Source organism: Xyrauchen texanus, chromosome 11 (genome assembly GCF_025860055.1).
Source record: "Xyrauchen texanus isolate HMW12.3.18 chromosome 11, RBS_HiC_50CHRs, whole genome shotgun sequence".
Taxonomy (NCBI): Eukaryota; Metazoa; Chordata; class Actinopteri; order Cypriniformes; family Catostomidae; genus Xyrauchen; species Xyrauchen texanus.
In genome coordinates, this window is record NC_068286.1 from 14654241 (window position 1) to 14671558 (window position 17318).

Here is a 17318-nt window from a genome sequence, read left to right on the forward strand (position 1 = left end):
TAAAGGGAGCATAAAAGTAATCCATATGACTCCAGTGGTTAAATCCATGTGTTCAGACATGATATGGTAGGTGTGGGTGAGTGTACCTGAGCCTCGGACCATGAGCCAGCATCCACGCCTGCCACAAACGGTGGATTGTCCATAGGGAAAACCAGGACTTTTCCCAGTGAGCCAGCCGCAATATGGCTGAACACCCCGCCACACTCAAGCTCAACAACTTTTGGGCAACTACCAACTTTTGAGCTCCCTTGTGCTTTGACTTTGCTTTTTGAGTCCCCTAGTTTGTGAGGGGCTGCAAGGAAGCAGTTTCACTTTAAAGATGATATTATATACTGTGTTTATATACGTTTTCCAATAAGCTTTCTCCCTATCAGATTTCAATTCTCTATCTAGTGATTGAAAAGGCATACATTGAGGGCATGCAGATAACATGCTGGTACAGGTATCTCGAAGCAGGAAGTGTTTTTTGCATCAGGCTACGCATGAAAATAAACGTATCCACATTGTGTAATATTGGAAAGTGTCTCAATATACTTTTACTGAGGCTGGTATACTTCGATTTACTTTCAGAAATTCATATTTAACAGAAAATTAACATGCTGCAGCCAGCAAGCTGATTTGTTCATTCATTTGGATGAAGAAGAGCAATAGGATTGTCATTGGAGTAATGGGAAATGCAACAATATGCTGTTGGTGACATCATTGATCTCCAATGACATCATTGATTGTTTCAATGTGGAGGAAATGACAGAGAGCCGATATAGAATGAAGGAAATTCTAATGAATCAACAATGGTGCTGAGGCATGTACATTCATCCTGTTGAGACAGTTGATGACTTCAGGCTGAAGTTAAGCAAAGTTCTCTATGAATGTTTGTGTCTGGTGCTGGATTCTTATGATGAAAGGAAGCAAGACCTCTTGTGTATATATATAAGCTGGAGCATCCAGAACAGTTGGAGAAGTGGTGGCACAGAGATAGACCAACTCTGAAACACTACTGCAAAACTACAGAAACTAACCCACTTGTCAATACCATCATCGAGGAGAGACAAGTAAGAATACATTAGTCGTATGTGAATGAGCATATTACAGAAATTGTTTTGTCATTTCATTGGTTTGTCAGATGAGTTTTCTATCAATGATTACCTTTGCTTTCTACACATTTGATCTAATTGGTGGGTTTTGCTGAACAGTGCATGCTGGGATTTACGCCTTGTTACTGCTGCTGTTTGTGAGGTCAGGCAGCTCTGCACAGCCCAACATGTCAACCTGTGACAATATAAGGAAGCAGGCGAAATCAATCATTGAAATGCTGAGCAACGGAAAGAGACAGGTATGTGTGAGCAATATCAGTCGTAAGTATGTTTGTATGTGAACTTTACAATCTAATCACAATGCCATCTATATATTTTAGCCCACAAAAGTGCCAAGTATTGGCATTTTCATCCCTGCCGAAAATGGATGTGAACAGGTGAGCAGCTTTGACAATCTCTTTTAGTTAAAGTGTTTCTTCAGGTAGATTTTGTTTATTGAAAACGCTATGCCATTACATCTGACAAGATATTTACCTTTTCTTTTTTTTTTCCAGGCAAAGTGTGCTGTTTTAAAGAAACTTGATGATTACAATAGCTGTACATTTACATTTGGAAAATATCACATGGAAATCAAGAAGGAATTGAAAGGCCTTATTGAAAATTTGCAGGTACTGTATTGAAAAGTGTTATAGATCAATACAGCTAATAGGTAAATCTTACTCAAGATCAAGTAATTAAAATGTTTTTCTGTATTTTCAGATGCTCAGATGTTCAAATGCAGAAACGTGCAAATTACCAGCTCCCTCGTGTCCCCTTGACTCTCTGTGGCTTAAAGAAAATAACCTTGCAAATCAGGTCATTTCTTTGTGTTTACAAACACGGCATGTGTGTCCTCCTTAACGTCAAAAAGGACTGTGAATATCTTGCCATATTTTTATATTTATTTATGACATGTTTTTGTATATGTATTTAATTTATACAATTGGAAAAATATTTGTGGTGATGATAAATTTAAATGTATTGAACTAACAAAAGAATATTGGATGAAATAAGTTAATGTTTTGTATTTTTTATATACGTTATAATTGATATAGTTAGAGATGTTTTACACTATTTTTGACATTTCTCTGGTACAGATTGGTAACTTGGAAACATTTTGTGCTTATGATAATTTATTGAAATTACAAAACAATATTGGATGAAAAAAGTTCATGTTTTACATTCAAAATTGAAAATATTTTTGTATAACGAATTTAATAGAATTAGAGATGTTTACATTGTTTTTCTGCACCTGACATTTCTCTAAGATTGGAAACTTGGAAAAATATGATAAATGAAACTATATTGAAATAATAAAGTTTTGAATGAAAAAAAGTTCATGTTTGCATTTAATATCTACATTAATATCTTTTCTTTCTTGGAAAATATGATAAATGATAATTTATTGAAATAATCAAACAAATTGGATAAGAAGTAATTTATTCTTTATTTATTCTATTTATACAAAATGTAAAATCTCAATTTTGAATTCTCTACCTGACTGTAAGACATTCATTTTTATCTTAATATTATTATATAAAAATGCATCATACAAATAAAAAATATAATCATATATTAATATCATTAATATCTATTTAAAATGAATATTAATTAGTATTACTATAATATTTCTTCTTTCAAAATGTTTTGAATGCCACAAAACACAAACTCAGTCGGTTTATTTTTAATCAAGAGTTTATTTTCCATTTCATGAAGCAGTTTCCATTTCCCCGTTAATGAAACTGCAATTAAATGACAATTATGGTATCAACTGAATTAATAACAAAATACAACAAAATGCACTGTCATCTTTTTTCAAGAAATAGGAAAAAAAAAAATATAATCAAAATGTTACAAATAGAAAAGAACAGATCTTCACTCTTTTAAAATCCTACTATATATCTTACATTGTTGTGGAATGGTTTTTAATGAAAACAGCAAACATTTTAAGACGACTCAGAGCTGGATGAGAAAGAATGATAATAAAGATATTGAGTGGACAGAGGTCGTGAATAAGAGCCCTAACTTTTCCACCCTGAAACTAACATAAGCCAGTGTTCTTCCTCCTTTTTCGGTCTCTTCCCTTGTGCCCATATGAAATTTGTATTTCTTACACCAATTGATGGTGTAGGTAGATGACACACAAGGTAGCGCATGAAATGCTACTTATGTGACCAGTTTTTTTGTTGTAAAAAAGCATTGTATAGCTGTCATAAAAAAGAAAATCATACGTTTCGCATTTCATAATCTACGATGTAAAGGTTAGCTAAACAAGGGTGACACATCTCTCTGAGAATGTCATATTAGAGTCACACGGTATGGAATTACGAATTAGGACTCAAGAGTATTGTTCTTATGAGTAAGTGTTCCGGGGAAGACCACAGAGACAGTTCTTGGTCTGTCTTATCATTTGGACCATAGGAATGCCAATAGGCAATTACCATTAACAGAATAAAGATTACATAAAAAAAATTACATTATGACTTTATTCAAACAAATAATGATGATGTTCCTCGCAGCAGCAAAGAAACAAAATAAATACTAAACACCTGTGTTGGTTTTTTTGGTTCTTTCTTCCATGTGTCTTTTCTTGTTTTTTAACTTTCTGTCATTGAAGAACAACATTACTCTTGCACATTTAATTAAATCAAATGTTTCTGGGCCCAAAGTCATCATATACTGCAAACAAAAAAAAAAAAAAAATCCATCTTCTTAATGATTATTTTTGTCATGTTTTCCAGAAAACATATCTACAGTAAATAACAGAAAAATTGAAATGACTTGAAAAACAATTTTGTAAGATAATTAGACTATAATTTTTTTTTTTTCAGAGAACATATCTTACATTAAGTTTATTATTAACTCGCTGGCAAATTGTTGTTTTAAGTAGAAATCTCACTAAATTTAGTAAGATGTATGTTTAAAAAAAAAAAAAAAAAAAATGCCAATGGGGTAAGAACCATTTTAATTCAAGATAACCTCTGAAAACAAGTCGTAATCTTAAGTAAATGTTTAAGGATATTTAGATATTTTAAGTGAAAACAAATGAAAAATACAATTCACCTCATAATGAACAAGACACATATATAGAATGAACAATCATAGTGAAAATGTCTATGAATAAGGGTAATGTGACCAAATATGGTCAAAATATAATTTGTCATGAAAAATTGGTTATTCATAGTCCAAATCCAAACAATTGTAGTTCTTTTGGGCTGTTATGTATTGCTAAAGAAGCAACTCATTTTCTCTACACTAACATTTTCTCTACACTAACATTAATAACTCAAATTATACATTTTTTTAGGTTAAAATTAACACAGATGTTTGTGTACTTTCATCTTAAAAAATAAATAATAATAACAATAATGCAAAACTGAAAGAAGAATGCAAAATCTCAGAATGTCTGACAGTGACATGTGAAAGGCAGAAGACGATCATGACTCAATACAATCCCTTTTCCCAGCATCCCTTTATCTGTGATTGTCCTGGTTCTGCCCTTTCATCTGTACCTCTCTAAATTCCACTGTCACCAAATTAATTTCTACATTAGATCCGTTCACTTCTTCTACAGCCATCTATACACCAACCACCTATAGCAGCTCCATGCAGCTTTGTAAATCTCAGCTTGCTCACTCTCTCTCTCTGACTGACTGCCTGCCTTTCTCTCTCTCTCTCTCGCTCTCTGACTCAGACACACTCACACTCACACAAACTCCTTTCTAATCCCAGAAGATATTAGTAATGTCTGAGTCCAGGCTAAAGATCCAGACCAGCAATGGGGCAGAGATGAAGACAAATGGCCAGGACACGCCCCTGAATGCCTGCCGCAGCTTTCCAATCAGGCCCCCAGCTGCACTTGCATGGTCTTGCTCTTCCTCCAGATACAGGTCATTTCCAGGCTCAATGTAGTTTCTGGCCAAGAACTTCAGGGCTTCATCCATTAGAATAACAGGCAGGGACATCTTCAGAACAGTCACCCACTGTTGCCAAGACAACGGCCTGATCTGGAATATGACCTACAGAGACAAACCGTAAACGACACCGCTTTAAAGTAAACAAGGAGTTTTCAAAACACTGCAAAAGACTGTTTTCTTAATGAGTATTTTTATCTTGTTTTCAGCATGATCTCATGAAAATGATGTGACTGTGGCAGCATTAGTGCAAATGATGTTACATGGTTCCTTACACATATTGCGGCAGTTCTGAGGCGACAGGTGGCGCTAAAGCGAGAAAATATTCTCTCAAAGTTTTAAATCGACAAAGCCTACCGCCGTATCCTAAACATTAAGCGTCATAAAAAGCAACTGTGACATGAAAAAATGCATTTGCTTCAACTATCAGATAATTTTGTGGTGCTTCTATGACACTGTCGACTCACATTTTCTTCAGAACTTGTACCTCGGTCTTTTGCATTGTAAGCGCAATTATCCGTTAGCTGAGCAACCGTAAAAATTATGATTGTGCCCGAACAAGCTTGTAAATGTAGTTGGTTATGTCATGAAAACTTTAAAGCTACACTATGTACGATTTGTTTTAGTTTTTTTTAAGAAATGAACAAAATATCTTCCATCTTCCAAACCATGATAGTGTGGTCTTACCCTGATTCACCATGGTAAGCCTATAATAATGAATTATATTTAGAGCTGTCTGGACGGTTTTGGCGGGAAATTGCGTACTCCCATCAGTCAGCCGTGTGTGTTTCTGTCACGTACGTAAATAAAGAAAAGAAGGTCCGGAGCTACTACAGCATGTGTGTATGTGTGGTAGATGGTGTGGTAGTAGTTTGAAGCTGAAAGCTTGTAGCAACAACAAATTATGGACATTAACCATGGATCATTCGAAAAGGTAACCCTCTGGGGAATTAACCGTTTTCAAAATAAAGAATCCTCGAACCGAAAAGAGTCTGCAAGCAAAAAGGAAAGCGACAAAGCCTGATTTTTCAGAGGTGGCGACAACTCTGAGAATGTAAAATATTTAAAACCGACCCACGGATGGCTTTTTCTTGCTCGACATGTACTGTAAGAAATTTGATTGGACTGAAAGTAAGACAGGCAGCTCGCTTAGCGCGGTAGTTTGTTACATCACGTTAGTCAATCTATTGAGGCGTTTTATTATGTATTGTGGTACCGCAGTGCTTTCAATTTTCTTTTCGAGGAAGGAAGGATAATGGAAAACGTTTTACTTTAAGCTGGTAACAATGCCAATTTCTAAACCAGTTACTACCTTGGTCTATTTGCCTGCTAGCCATAATAGTTTCCATCATTTGGCATTATCGGATATGAATAGTAAACGTTATGTCTAATGTCATCGTTGCCTAACTTTTGTAACATTATTTTTAAACAATTGTTTTCAATAAGTAAAAAAAAAAAAAAAAACTGCAACAACTTATCTGCTGATAAGATATCGTTTTCAGATATCATCATTTTTCTTCCTTTCGTAATATATTTATTTAATTATTGAGGGGAGGTGGCGAATTTTTATGTCGTTAGTGACATTCGCTCTGATAAGTTGATGTAACTATGATTACACCGGCCATCAGATTCTTCCGCAGAAGAGCACAGCCAAAGCCCAGCTCACGTAATAAACAAAACAACGTTCCTTGGCAAGTAACTTGCAGTTATACGATTTAGCCACAAGAGGGCCAAAATTTACATATCCAAAAGCCGATTAACTCGTAATTTGTGTGAAATTGACTGAAAGTTGTTGTTGGAGCACCTCTAATGTTCATTTCACCAGGAAACTGCACATACAATACGTACAATGAGCTACATTTAAATCATTTTGCAAAAATGGATATAGTTGCAGTAATTGATTCTGAGACCAGGTTGCTTGTTTTCTGGCTAGCTCTTTTTAGATAGGAAAAATATATAAAAAAAAAAATATATACATTCACCAGCAAATGACTTGAGACAAAAAAAGAAAAGAAAAAGAAACTTAAAACATGACACACATGCACAGCTTTCCTTTATTTATCCGTATTCCTGCCATTCACACATCTGCACCAAAATGTCATAAAAATGCATTGTTTTAGCGTCTGTCCAATTTGACATACATTTTCAAAATGTATATATCCCGATTTTTATTGCATGAGGTGTCAGAAAGTGGCTCAAACTCTTTGACAGCAGATGTCTTATGTCAGAGCGCTTCATTGGTTAATCGTTCAGCCCTGCACAACGCAATAGAAACGTGTTTTTTTACCATTATTTTGCAATACACATTCTTTTTATTTCATCACACTCAATTCAGACTTCAACCTTACAACACACATTTCTTTTGACATGGCACTGGAGATTCAGTTGCAAAGGAGCTCTGCTGCCAAACAGTGATTCAGGTATCATGATTTTCGCAATATTCCTTGTGAAATATCCTGCAATATCCTGCATGTATACTGTGTTGGGTTATTAATGTGTTAAACATATTTAATTAATTTCATAAGTTAATGATAGCCAAAAATAAAAACAATTATTAATCTTTTATTAATTTTTTTTTTTGCAGACCTCTATTTCAGAAATATTAAATGTCCGATACCAAATTTTCAGACAGCCATTCTTTTTTAGTTTGTTTATTTGGGGAATAATTCATCATCACTGAATTAAGCAGCAAAATCCATAATTCTCATGATCAATTAGGCAATCATTTTCATGTGGCTGACAGACAAACAAGCATACACATGTCCAATCTCCTTTATAAGTCAAAAATTCCTCATTAAGACATTCCTCTGAGATTCCTGTGCATAATGTAGTCAATGATCTGGTGCACGTATTCATACTTACAGGAAGAGGATCCACATATAAGATGAGGAAGTGTAGGGCCATGGAGAGACAGATGGCTCCTACCAGCCAAGGGTTCGACCACGGTGGCATCTTGAGTAGTGACTGATTTTCTGACAAACTGAAACACACACACACACACACACACGCGCATACGCATTTAGTTAAATATATTACTGAATTGCATTCAAGATAACATGGCAAATAATCGCAAAAAATAAATTGATGGAATAGTTCATCCAAAAATGAAAATCCTGACATTCTTTACATTATTCCAAACCAGCATAACTTTCTTTTTTCTTTGGAAGGTGAAGCTTGTCATATAATCTAAGTTTAGAGAAGCATTAGTAACTGTTCTGATGACATGCATTCTAGGTTGGACTGTAAAATGGATTTATAATTTGTCACTTTTTTTATGATTCTTATAAACCATATCTGAACATTTAGTAGTTCATACTTATGCAGTTGTTTGCTTTAAAACCTACAAATTTCTTGATCATTATATTACATTATACATTATACGTAATGTGAGATATATATATACATATATATTATATACTAAAAATCTCATGTGATATTTATTAAGCATCCATATTTATTAATAAGCATGTGTGGTTTTCTTTCGTGAAATCATTTCTTAAAAATGAAACTTCTCTCATTATTTACTCACCCTCATGCAATCCCAGATGTGTTTTACTTTCTTCTGCAGAACACAAAAAGACTTTTAGAAGACTTTTAGCTCTGTTAGTCCATCAATGCAAGTGACTGGTGACCAGAACTTTGAAGCTCCAAAAAAGACAGCATAAAAGTAATCCATATGACTCCAGTAGTTTAATCAATTTCTTCAGAAGCGATATGAAAGGTGTGGGTGAAAAACAGATCAATATTTAAGCCCTTTTTTCTTTTTTTTTTTACTATAAATTCTCCTCCCTGCCCAGTAGTTGGCGATTTGCACGAAGAATGTGAATCGCCAAAAACAAAAGGAATAGACTATGAAAGTGGCCTTAAAAAAAAAAAAGGACTTAAATATTGACCTGTTTCTCACCCACACCTATCATATCACTTCTGAATATATAGAATTAAACACTGGAGTTGAATGGATTACTTTTATGCTGCCTTTATATGCTTTTTAGACCTTCAAAGTTTTGGCCACCATTCACTTGCATTGTATGGGCCTACAGAGCTGTAATATTCTTCAAATAATCTTTGTGTTCTGCAGAAGTTTTGCGTGACCTATCTTACCAAATTTTGCATACCTGTTGAGGGCATTACACATCTCAATGGTGACCAGCACAGACAAGGCCATAGTCATGGGGTACGGAGATTCAAACACTGAGCACTGCACGCCTGCAAACTCAACATGACCTTCACTGCACTGCAAATAGTGAGACTAAAGAAAGAAAGAATGAAAGAAGGATAGATAGAAAGAAAGAAAGATGAGGCCAATGACTCACTGAAATTATATTCAAATCAGTGACTGTGTTCCGTGATCTTATTTTTGTTACCAGCTGATAGAAGTTGAGCTTTGGTCCATCATGTGCGGCCATGAACCACCAGGCAGCAGCACCAACTGTAGCTGCTCCTACATAACCTACAATAGCCAAAAGAGAGAACGAGAGATGCAGCTTAAAAAAAACCTTTCTGGGGCAGGTTATTTATTATATACAGTCACATCCCAGAGGATAAAAGCTTTCATTTGATATATCTGATATAGGCATTTATATTCATGTAAATTTTTCTAACACATTCCTCTAGGTGGCACTTATTTCTGATGCAGATGTTTTCAGGCCTTATTTTGTTATTTTATGTAACATAAATGAGTTGAGATTCTATGCTTTCGAATGATGCCTGACTTACACATCTGGAAACTTTAACATTTAAGGGTAAACTCATTTTGCTACATAGCACCCCCTTAGGACCTGGGACAGGTTTATTTTTTCTGTAAAAATAGATATGCAGCGATCCCAAAAAGTATTTGGACACTTAAGCCACACTTAAAAGTGTATGAATATCATTGCATTAGTTTGGGGAGTTTTTACTTCAAGTAAAAAAAATACATTTTAATACAATGTAAAACATGTCCGGGTCTAAGTGGGGAATAGGGAGGGCCTTGCCCCCCTAGCTTTTTCTTGTGCTTCCTCAGTTGGACAGCAAAACAACCAATGGGGACCCCCACATATTGCCCACTCTAAATGTCAAAATGCCCCCCCCACCCCCCAATGATCACATCCAAGTACCGCCCCTGATGTAAAAGTAGCATAATACATAGCTTAAATCAAAGGAGACGCCTTATGGTAATGTTTATTAGAGGGGAAGCCCACTGTGTAGAACAGATTTTGACTTGACATCTACAAAAAAGGTCTTGTGCAGTGCATTTTAAGAATTTTATTTAACCTGATCCACCCTTTCTTTTGAAAACGTGATTCTGTCTATAGTAAGACAGAATACATAATGGCAGGTTTTAATGTGCATGACATCTGTTTGACAGACTCACAGCCAATGATGAGGTATCTGCAGAAGAGCCAGCCAGAAATGAGTGGTTCTTTGGGGGAGCGTGGAGGGCGGGACATGATGTCCAGGTCAGGGGGATTGAAACCAAGAGCAGTGGCTGGGAAGCCATCCGTCACCAGATTGACCCACAGCAGCTGGACTGGGATGAGAGCCTCAGGCATACCCAAAGCAGCTGTGAGGAAAATACTGCAAAGGAAAGAGGGGGAGAGATATACAATGGTTACAATGGTTGTCAAAATACCAAAATTTCAGTAGTCAATGTAGAAAACAATCTAATTAAACAATCTTTATTTAAAAGTTTAGTATTGATATAGATTTTAACAAATATGATAAAACCAATGCCCTGAATGCAGCCGCATTTCAGTCATACAGCACTCGGCACTTCTGAGACCATGTTTACACCTGGTGTTAAGATGGTTTCAGGTGATCCGATCACAAGTGGTCAGGTAAATACAGGTGTAAACAGGGTGAAAAAGTTTTGTTTCTACCCAAAATGTTATGTTTGTGCTTAGATTAAATTTGAACTGCATCCGTGATATTTTTGTATTTTATGACTTTTTTGCAGTTTATTGTCATGCAGTAACAAAACTGATGTATGCTTGATGTATTTCGTCATGAAATCAGAGACCCCCTCCTTGAAATCCGAGCACAAGTGGTCACAGGAGACGAATTTAAGCGACCAGTAGTAAACTGCAATATGTCTCACCTAACCACGTGTGATCGGATCACCCGGGATGCATCTTTGTAATAAACAGACTGCATGTGTAAACTGGGTCTGATACTGTAGAAAGACTTTGTCTTGTCACATCCAGTCTTCTTCTGTGGACTCACCAGACTACCTCTCCGATGTTAGAAGAAATAAGGTAGCGGATGAACTGTTTCATGTTGTTGTAAATAGCTCGGCCCTCTTCCACTGCAGCCACGATGGTTGAAAAGTTATCGTCGGCTAAGATCATCTCTGAAGCAGATTTAGCCACTGCTGTGCCTGAGCCCATGGCAATACCAATCTCAGCCTTCTTCAGAGCAGGAGCGTCATTCACACCATCGCCCGTCTAAACAAAGAAAGAAAGAAAGAAAGAAAGGGTGAGAGTTCATTCTCGAACGTATCAGGATGGATTAGCATTTACACTTCAACTGCGATGTGGTCACATGCGTTTTTGACTTCCTCTGTATGTTCAGACCTTGTTTATATCTGTATTTAGCACTGTCCACTCATGATGGGATTGTCCGAAACACATAATACCAAGTGTAAATAGGCTATTTCTGTAAGCGTGCAATCACCATAGCCGTGATATCACTGAGGCTTTGCAAGTATTCAACGATGCGGCTCTTGTGTGCTGGCTCGACTCGGGCGAAACAGCGGACAGTGCGGCAGGCCTGACGCTGCAGGTGGGGTGGCAACTCATCAAACTCTCGTCCTGTGAGACCACTCCCAAATGGACCGCCTTCAGCCTCCTCTTCCTCCTGTTCCGTGATGATGCCCACGCGACGACAGATAGACAAGGCTGTGCCTTTATTGTCACCTACACAAACCAACACAGAATGAGAATCTCAGATTGACACTACCATATTTGTGAGTGTTGGAATGGATGAATCTGAAAAAGAATTTAATAATAAAAAAAAAAAAAAAAAATCACATTCAGACTAGATGTTGCAATGACAGCAAGACAAGTCCAGTAGTCGATTGGTTCACCACTAGTGTCAACTAGTCATGGATCATATGACTTCAGTTGCACTTGAATACATTGCCTATATGGCTATGGTCACAGCAGTGAAAATATATTTTGGGGGAACCGTAAAATTGGGAGATTACAAATAATAATAATAATTTTTAAATAATTATGTATTAATAAAATACATGGGTGTCAGGTCTGTATGGTATGTAATTCATATACGATTTTCTTTCAGATGAATTAATTTTACTGGGATTCTGTTAAATGATTTATCTGTCATTTTTTATGTATGTCATTATTCAACTTAATTATGAAAATAAATAATTACATGGGATATCTGGTTTAGTGTTTTACATTTTATGGCAAAGAAACGTGATTAAGAATGATATCAAATGTATTTTATATATTTTATAAAAATCAAATGACAGCTGGGACAAGTTAAATTCTTCTTGCCCTAGGTTGTTGGGCATCTTATAGAACATGCTGAACTTATATCTAATTATGTTATAATTTAAAAGTAAATGCACATTGATCTTAATAGCGAACACCTTATACCCAACTAACTTTACACAAATTGTTATTCTAATACAGGGTATCTGCAGGTTCGAAGTAATTAAATTTAAGACCTTTTAAGGCCAAATAAAATAAAAACGTAAGACCACTTTTGCAATAAGAAAAAAATTACTAATTTCATTATAGTAACTGTATCGCTAAGAATATGTTTGTATTTATGATGGTTTTACCATTCAAATATAGTATTTATCATACTTTTGTTTAATCCTCTAATCTGTCAAATCTAACACAACACTCAGTGGGCTTTCTGCCACCACTTACTGCACATGCAATGACATTTTTATAAATAAGATAATTGTCTATAGACCTTATTCACAGTAGCGCCATCTTTGATTTTGAATGGGAATGGAAACGAGGCTGTACGTCCATCCCTCACAGCCTCGTTGTCATTCTCGTCAAAAATTAAATATGGTGCTGATGTGAATAAGTTCTATCATTTGCTGAATAACATTTATATATTTTGTTTCTTGGCAGATACCGTTAACAATTACTTGAACAGGTAGTTAAAGGGCAGTTCATTTAAAAATGACATTTCTGTCATCACTGCTCACACTTAAGTCTGAATTATTTTTCTCTGCTCTGGAACAAAAAAGGAGATGTTAAGCAAAACATTCAGTCTCATTCACTGTCACTGCATCTTTTTATCATTCAATGTTATCGAATGGTGACTGAAACTCCCTAATATCTCATTTTGATATCCATTGATATAAGAAAGTCATACAGGTTTGCAACAGCATGAAGGTAAGTAAGTGATGACAATTTAAATTTTTGTATGAAATCTCTCAAATAAAAACTCATCAGTTACCTTAAAAATGGATGTTTAAAGTTAATATGTATTGAAAATGTTAACAGATTAAATTATGAAAGAGAACTGTGCTGCATAATTAGTTATGATGTATATTGAAAACAGATTATATACCAAATATTAAAAGATAATATATTTTCATATTATGTATATTATTAATATTATAACATTTATATTAGTATATTATTATTATTAGTATATTATAACAAAATATTTTTTAAATTGACTGATTCAGATGGCAGAGAAAATACCTGTATATGTCAGATCTAGAGAGATGGAGATGAGAGATATAACAGGTGTATCTCTGCAGCTGAGTAGTTCTGTTACCTTTACAATTATTGTCAAAGGTAGTGTAAAATAAGGAAGCGCAACGATTTGAAAGACGTCAAAAGACGCTCCAACCTTGAGCACTTCCAAATTGCAATGTTGACAGCTTTGTCGATTATAAGCAGGAGCGACAGTGTTAGCGTATTGCTCGCTTACAGAGATGCATAATCTGATTAACAGGTTTCTGAAGGTTTTTACATGTGTACATGTGCATGCTCAAACTAAACTCAAGCGTCAGCTGCACTAGTCATAATCATCTGAGAGAGAGATGATTATGAATAGTGCAGATTCTGATGTTTTTTTTTGCATGTCCTCTATTCACGCACCAAAATTTAAGAGCTCAGCAAATAAAATTTAAGACTTCTTATACTTTATTTAAGATTTAAGACTTTTTATGGCCTTAAATTTTAAAAAGTAAATTTAAGACTTTAAGACATTTTAAGGACCTGCAGATACCCTGTAATAATATAATTTGTACTGAAAATATATGCATTAAATTATGAAAGAGTTTAAAATTATTCACTGTGGTGTGATGAAGCATTTTCACTAATGAATCCCACAGTACATTTGCTAAAAAAATAATAATAATAAATTGTGCTTTTTACAGAAAAAAAATAATAATAAAAAAAATAAAATAAAAATAAAATACTGAATCAACAAAAAAGTAGTTCACACATACTGTAAATACAATTAACAGTGAAACCTTTTACAGTGTGTTGGTCGAGTGGAATTTTAATGAAGATAAATCAGTAGCAAAAAACCCAAGCATGCATATTTGGATTTGAGAACTTATGATTTGAGAACAATAAATATTTGTACTTTACACTCACAGCACTGATGTGAAAACGTTGAATGATGCAATCTTTCTTACAGGACTTACAGACAATTATTGAAAGCTTGTGTTTTGAATTCACAATTTTGTTGTATTTTAGTTAGTAGTTGTATTTATGTGACTGTCATTTCACACATTTGTGACTAGTCTGCAATTGTGAAGTTTTCACATTGGTGCTTTGAGTGTAAATTTCAATTTACGAGTACAAATATTTCTTGTACAAGTTCTCAAATCCAAATAAGCAAGCTTGTGTTTTGCAACTGATTTACCTTCATATTTTTTGTTCTAAGAAAAGAGTGAGCAGTTGATTCCATATTACACGATTTCTTTAAAACAGAGATTGGACCACAGCGAGATACAGAAGTCTAATGTGCATCTATATGCGAGGACACACTAGAGTGAAGAATAATGAACTTTTTGAACAACTTTTTAAACAAGTACATTTGGTAGAGACGAAATGTGTCAATTGGTTAAGAAAAACACATTTGGAAGAATAAAAGAAATGGAATGGATTGACAACAAGAAATTTTTTTTTCTATGACTCTACTTTTTTTTACCCTTAAAATGCAATTACGACTGTTCTGGCCCAATTTAACTCTTGCACATAGTAAATAAAAAAATATTTGGTATTTGCAGATGTGAAAATAAAGTGAAAATAGAGAATCAAACTGGAGCATCTTAGAAGTGAATTACCACTAGAACAAAGCTAGAACAATGACTTAAGTATCTGACCAATGACTAAATCCGATTTTTTTTATTTGAATTCTAGACATGTGACATTTCACAAAATGTAAGATTTCTGTGGCATATTTTACAACTCTGTATTTTTAAAAACTTATTTTTTGTTTTAAATTGTTTAGAGGTGGAATTAGCTGTACATTTTCAGATTATAAAATTACAGTTTCAAAGTCTCAGATAAAGAAGAAATTCAGATTGTAAAGAAATTAGGTCAAAGGTCAGTTCCACAATAAATAAGTAAATTATGTCTACAACGGACCGCACTAGAGAATTCTGGAAGCAGTTTGATTGGCCAAAATACTAAAAACAAGTATTCTGATAAAAAAATCAAAATCTCTGTGAGGAACACAGAAGCTTGACCTTTGGCCTATTTTTTACAATCTGAATTTCTTAATCTGAAAATTTTAACCTGTAATTTTATAATACAGCTAATTCCACCTCTAAAATTCAAATAAACAAAATTCAGACACAAATACTTAAGTCATTGTTTTAGCTTCATAGCACTTTAGTTGGGAGTGTTCACATGCAAATCGAACTTCTTACGAAATGCCCTAAATGAATCAAGTGTCGACCTAAAGCCAAAGACATCACAAGTGGAACATGATTGTTTTTACACCGTTTTTGACCATGAGAGCAGAGTTAATCTGAATCTGCACTTTCATTTTTCTCGTTTATTGTGCATCTTTTACACAAAATAAATTGATTAACGCACCTGTGATCATGATGACCCGTATGCCTGCCTGTCTGCACATCCGCACTGCATTCAGTACCTCCTTCCTGGGCGGATCCAACATTCCCACACAGCCCACGAATGTCAAGTCCGACTGAGAGAGGCACAGAGAACAGATCAGGTCGTGCCACTCATATTTGAAATGTAAAAATGTTTTGGTCAATTCTTTTGGGAGTGAAGACTAGTTTCACAATGTAATGTTTTGAAACTTATGGTCTTGATTTCAAACTGTTGACGTTTTACTCCATCAAGTTGCTCACCTCATATTCTGAGAAGCCTGCAGAGTTTTCTAAATTCAGAGTACGAGTGTCGGGGGGCGAGTCCCTGGTTGCTATGGCAAGACAGCGTAGTGTGTCACGACCCGTGCTCCATTCTCTTACTGTGCCTAAGAGCTGCTCCCTTAGGTCAGAGGTCAGTGGCACCCGAGTACCACCACCTACCCGTATCCAGCGGCAACGCTCCAGCACACTCTCTGGCGCCCCCTGTTAGGTCAGGATCATGATACATTTTATGTAGTGGGATTGATAGTAAGAGATAAGAGACACCAAGAGGCTATTGAATGTCCTCTTCTTAAATAAACCTTTTTAAATAATAGTTCATGCTAAAATAGGTTGTTCTTTAATAACTTAAAAGTATATTTTGCTTAAACATTATTAGGGTAACATTCAAAACATTTCAGTGACCATGAAAAGAAATGAATGGAAAAAGACAGAAGCCAGACCTTAACAAACATCTTTGCCCCTGAAGCTGAGCGAGTGAGTTTGTTTGGGGAGCAGAAAACAGACATTGACTTCCTGTCTCGAGAAAACTCCAGAGTCAACTCCTTCCTCATTAACTGCTTTATGACCTGAAAGAGAGAGAAAGAGAATGTGGGTAAGAGAAAGGTGGAGGGAACTCATTATAGATGTTTCTTTAATCAATGTGAGCATACTTTTCATACACAGTGGTTCAGTGGAGTAGTTAACTAAAATAGCAATGCTACTAACTTAACGTCATTTTTCAGTAGCGTGACAATAGTTCCGCTATATTCACAATATTGTAGCTTTTCCAGTAAAGCGCTACATTGTCCAGGGGCTTTAGCACCCCTAAAATATATCTCAGCTCTTCTAAAAATCTGTGAATGCAATCAACACGCAAATCTTTAAAACAGCAGCAGCTGCATCACTGCACTTGTTTGAAGCGTGATACTTTTTTGATGGGTTTTCCCCATCTATAAAGTCTGACAAAGGCCAACTGAAGGAAAGGAGGTATGTTGTTAGTTTAGTTTGGTAATATAATTTACA

At 35.2% G+C, this 17318-nt stretch overlaps 1 protein-coding gene across 1 annotated transcript in view; it reads right to left on the bottom strand.

Moving 5' to 3' along the window:
* Window positions 1-2767: 2767 nt before the first annotated feature.
* LOC127651609 (sarcoplasmic/endoplasmic reticulum calcium ATPase 2-like) overlaps window positions 2768-17318 on the bottom strand; it is a 32682-nt gene continuing 18131 nt past the window's right edge. Inside the window, exons 14-23 of the mRNA XM_052137527.1 lie at window positions 16757-16882; window positions 16296-16517; window positions 16018-16129; window positions 11639-11880; window positions 11189-11409; window positions 10341-10543; window positions 9352-9437; window positions 9103-9236; window positions 7850-7967; window positions 2768-5092 (exon numbers count right to left, since the gene is read on the bottom strand). Of these exons, the coding sequence (XP_051993487.1) occupies window positions 4796-5092; window positions 7850-7967; window positions 9103-9236; window positions 9352-9437; window positions 10341-10543; window positions 11189-11409; window positions 11639-11880; window positions 16018-16129; window positions 16296-16517; window positions 16757-16882 (1761 nt within the window). The 3' untranslated portion in view covers window positions 2768-4795. The remainder of the gene's footprint in view (window positions 5093-7849; window positions 7968-9102; window positions 9237-9351; window positions 9438-10340; window positions 10544-11188; window positions 11410-11638; window positions 11881-16017; window positions 16130-16295; window positions 16518-16756; window positions 16883-17318) is intronic.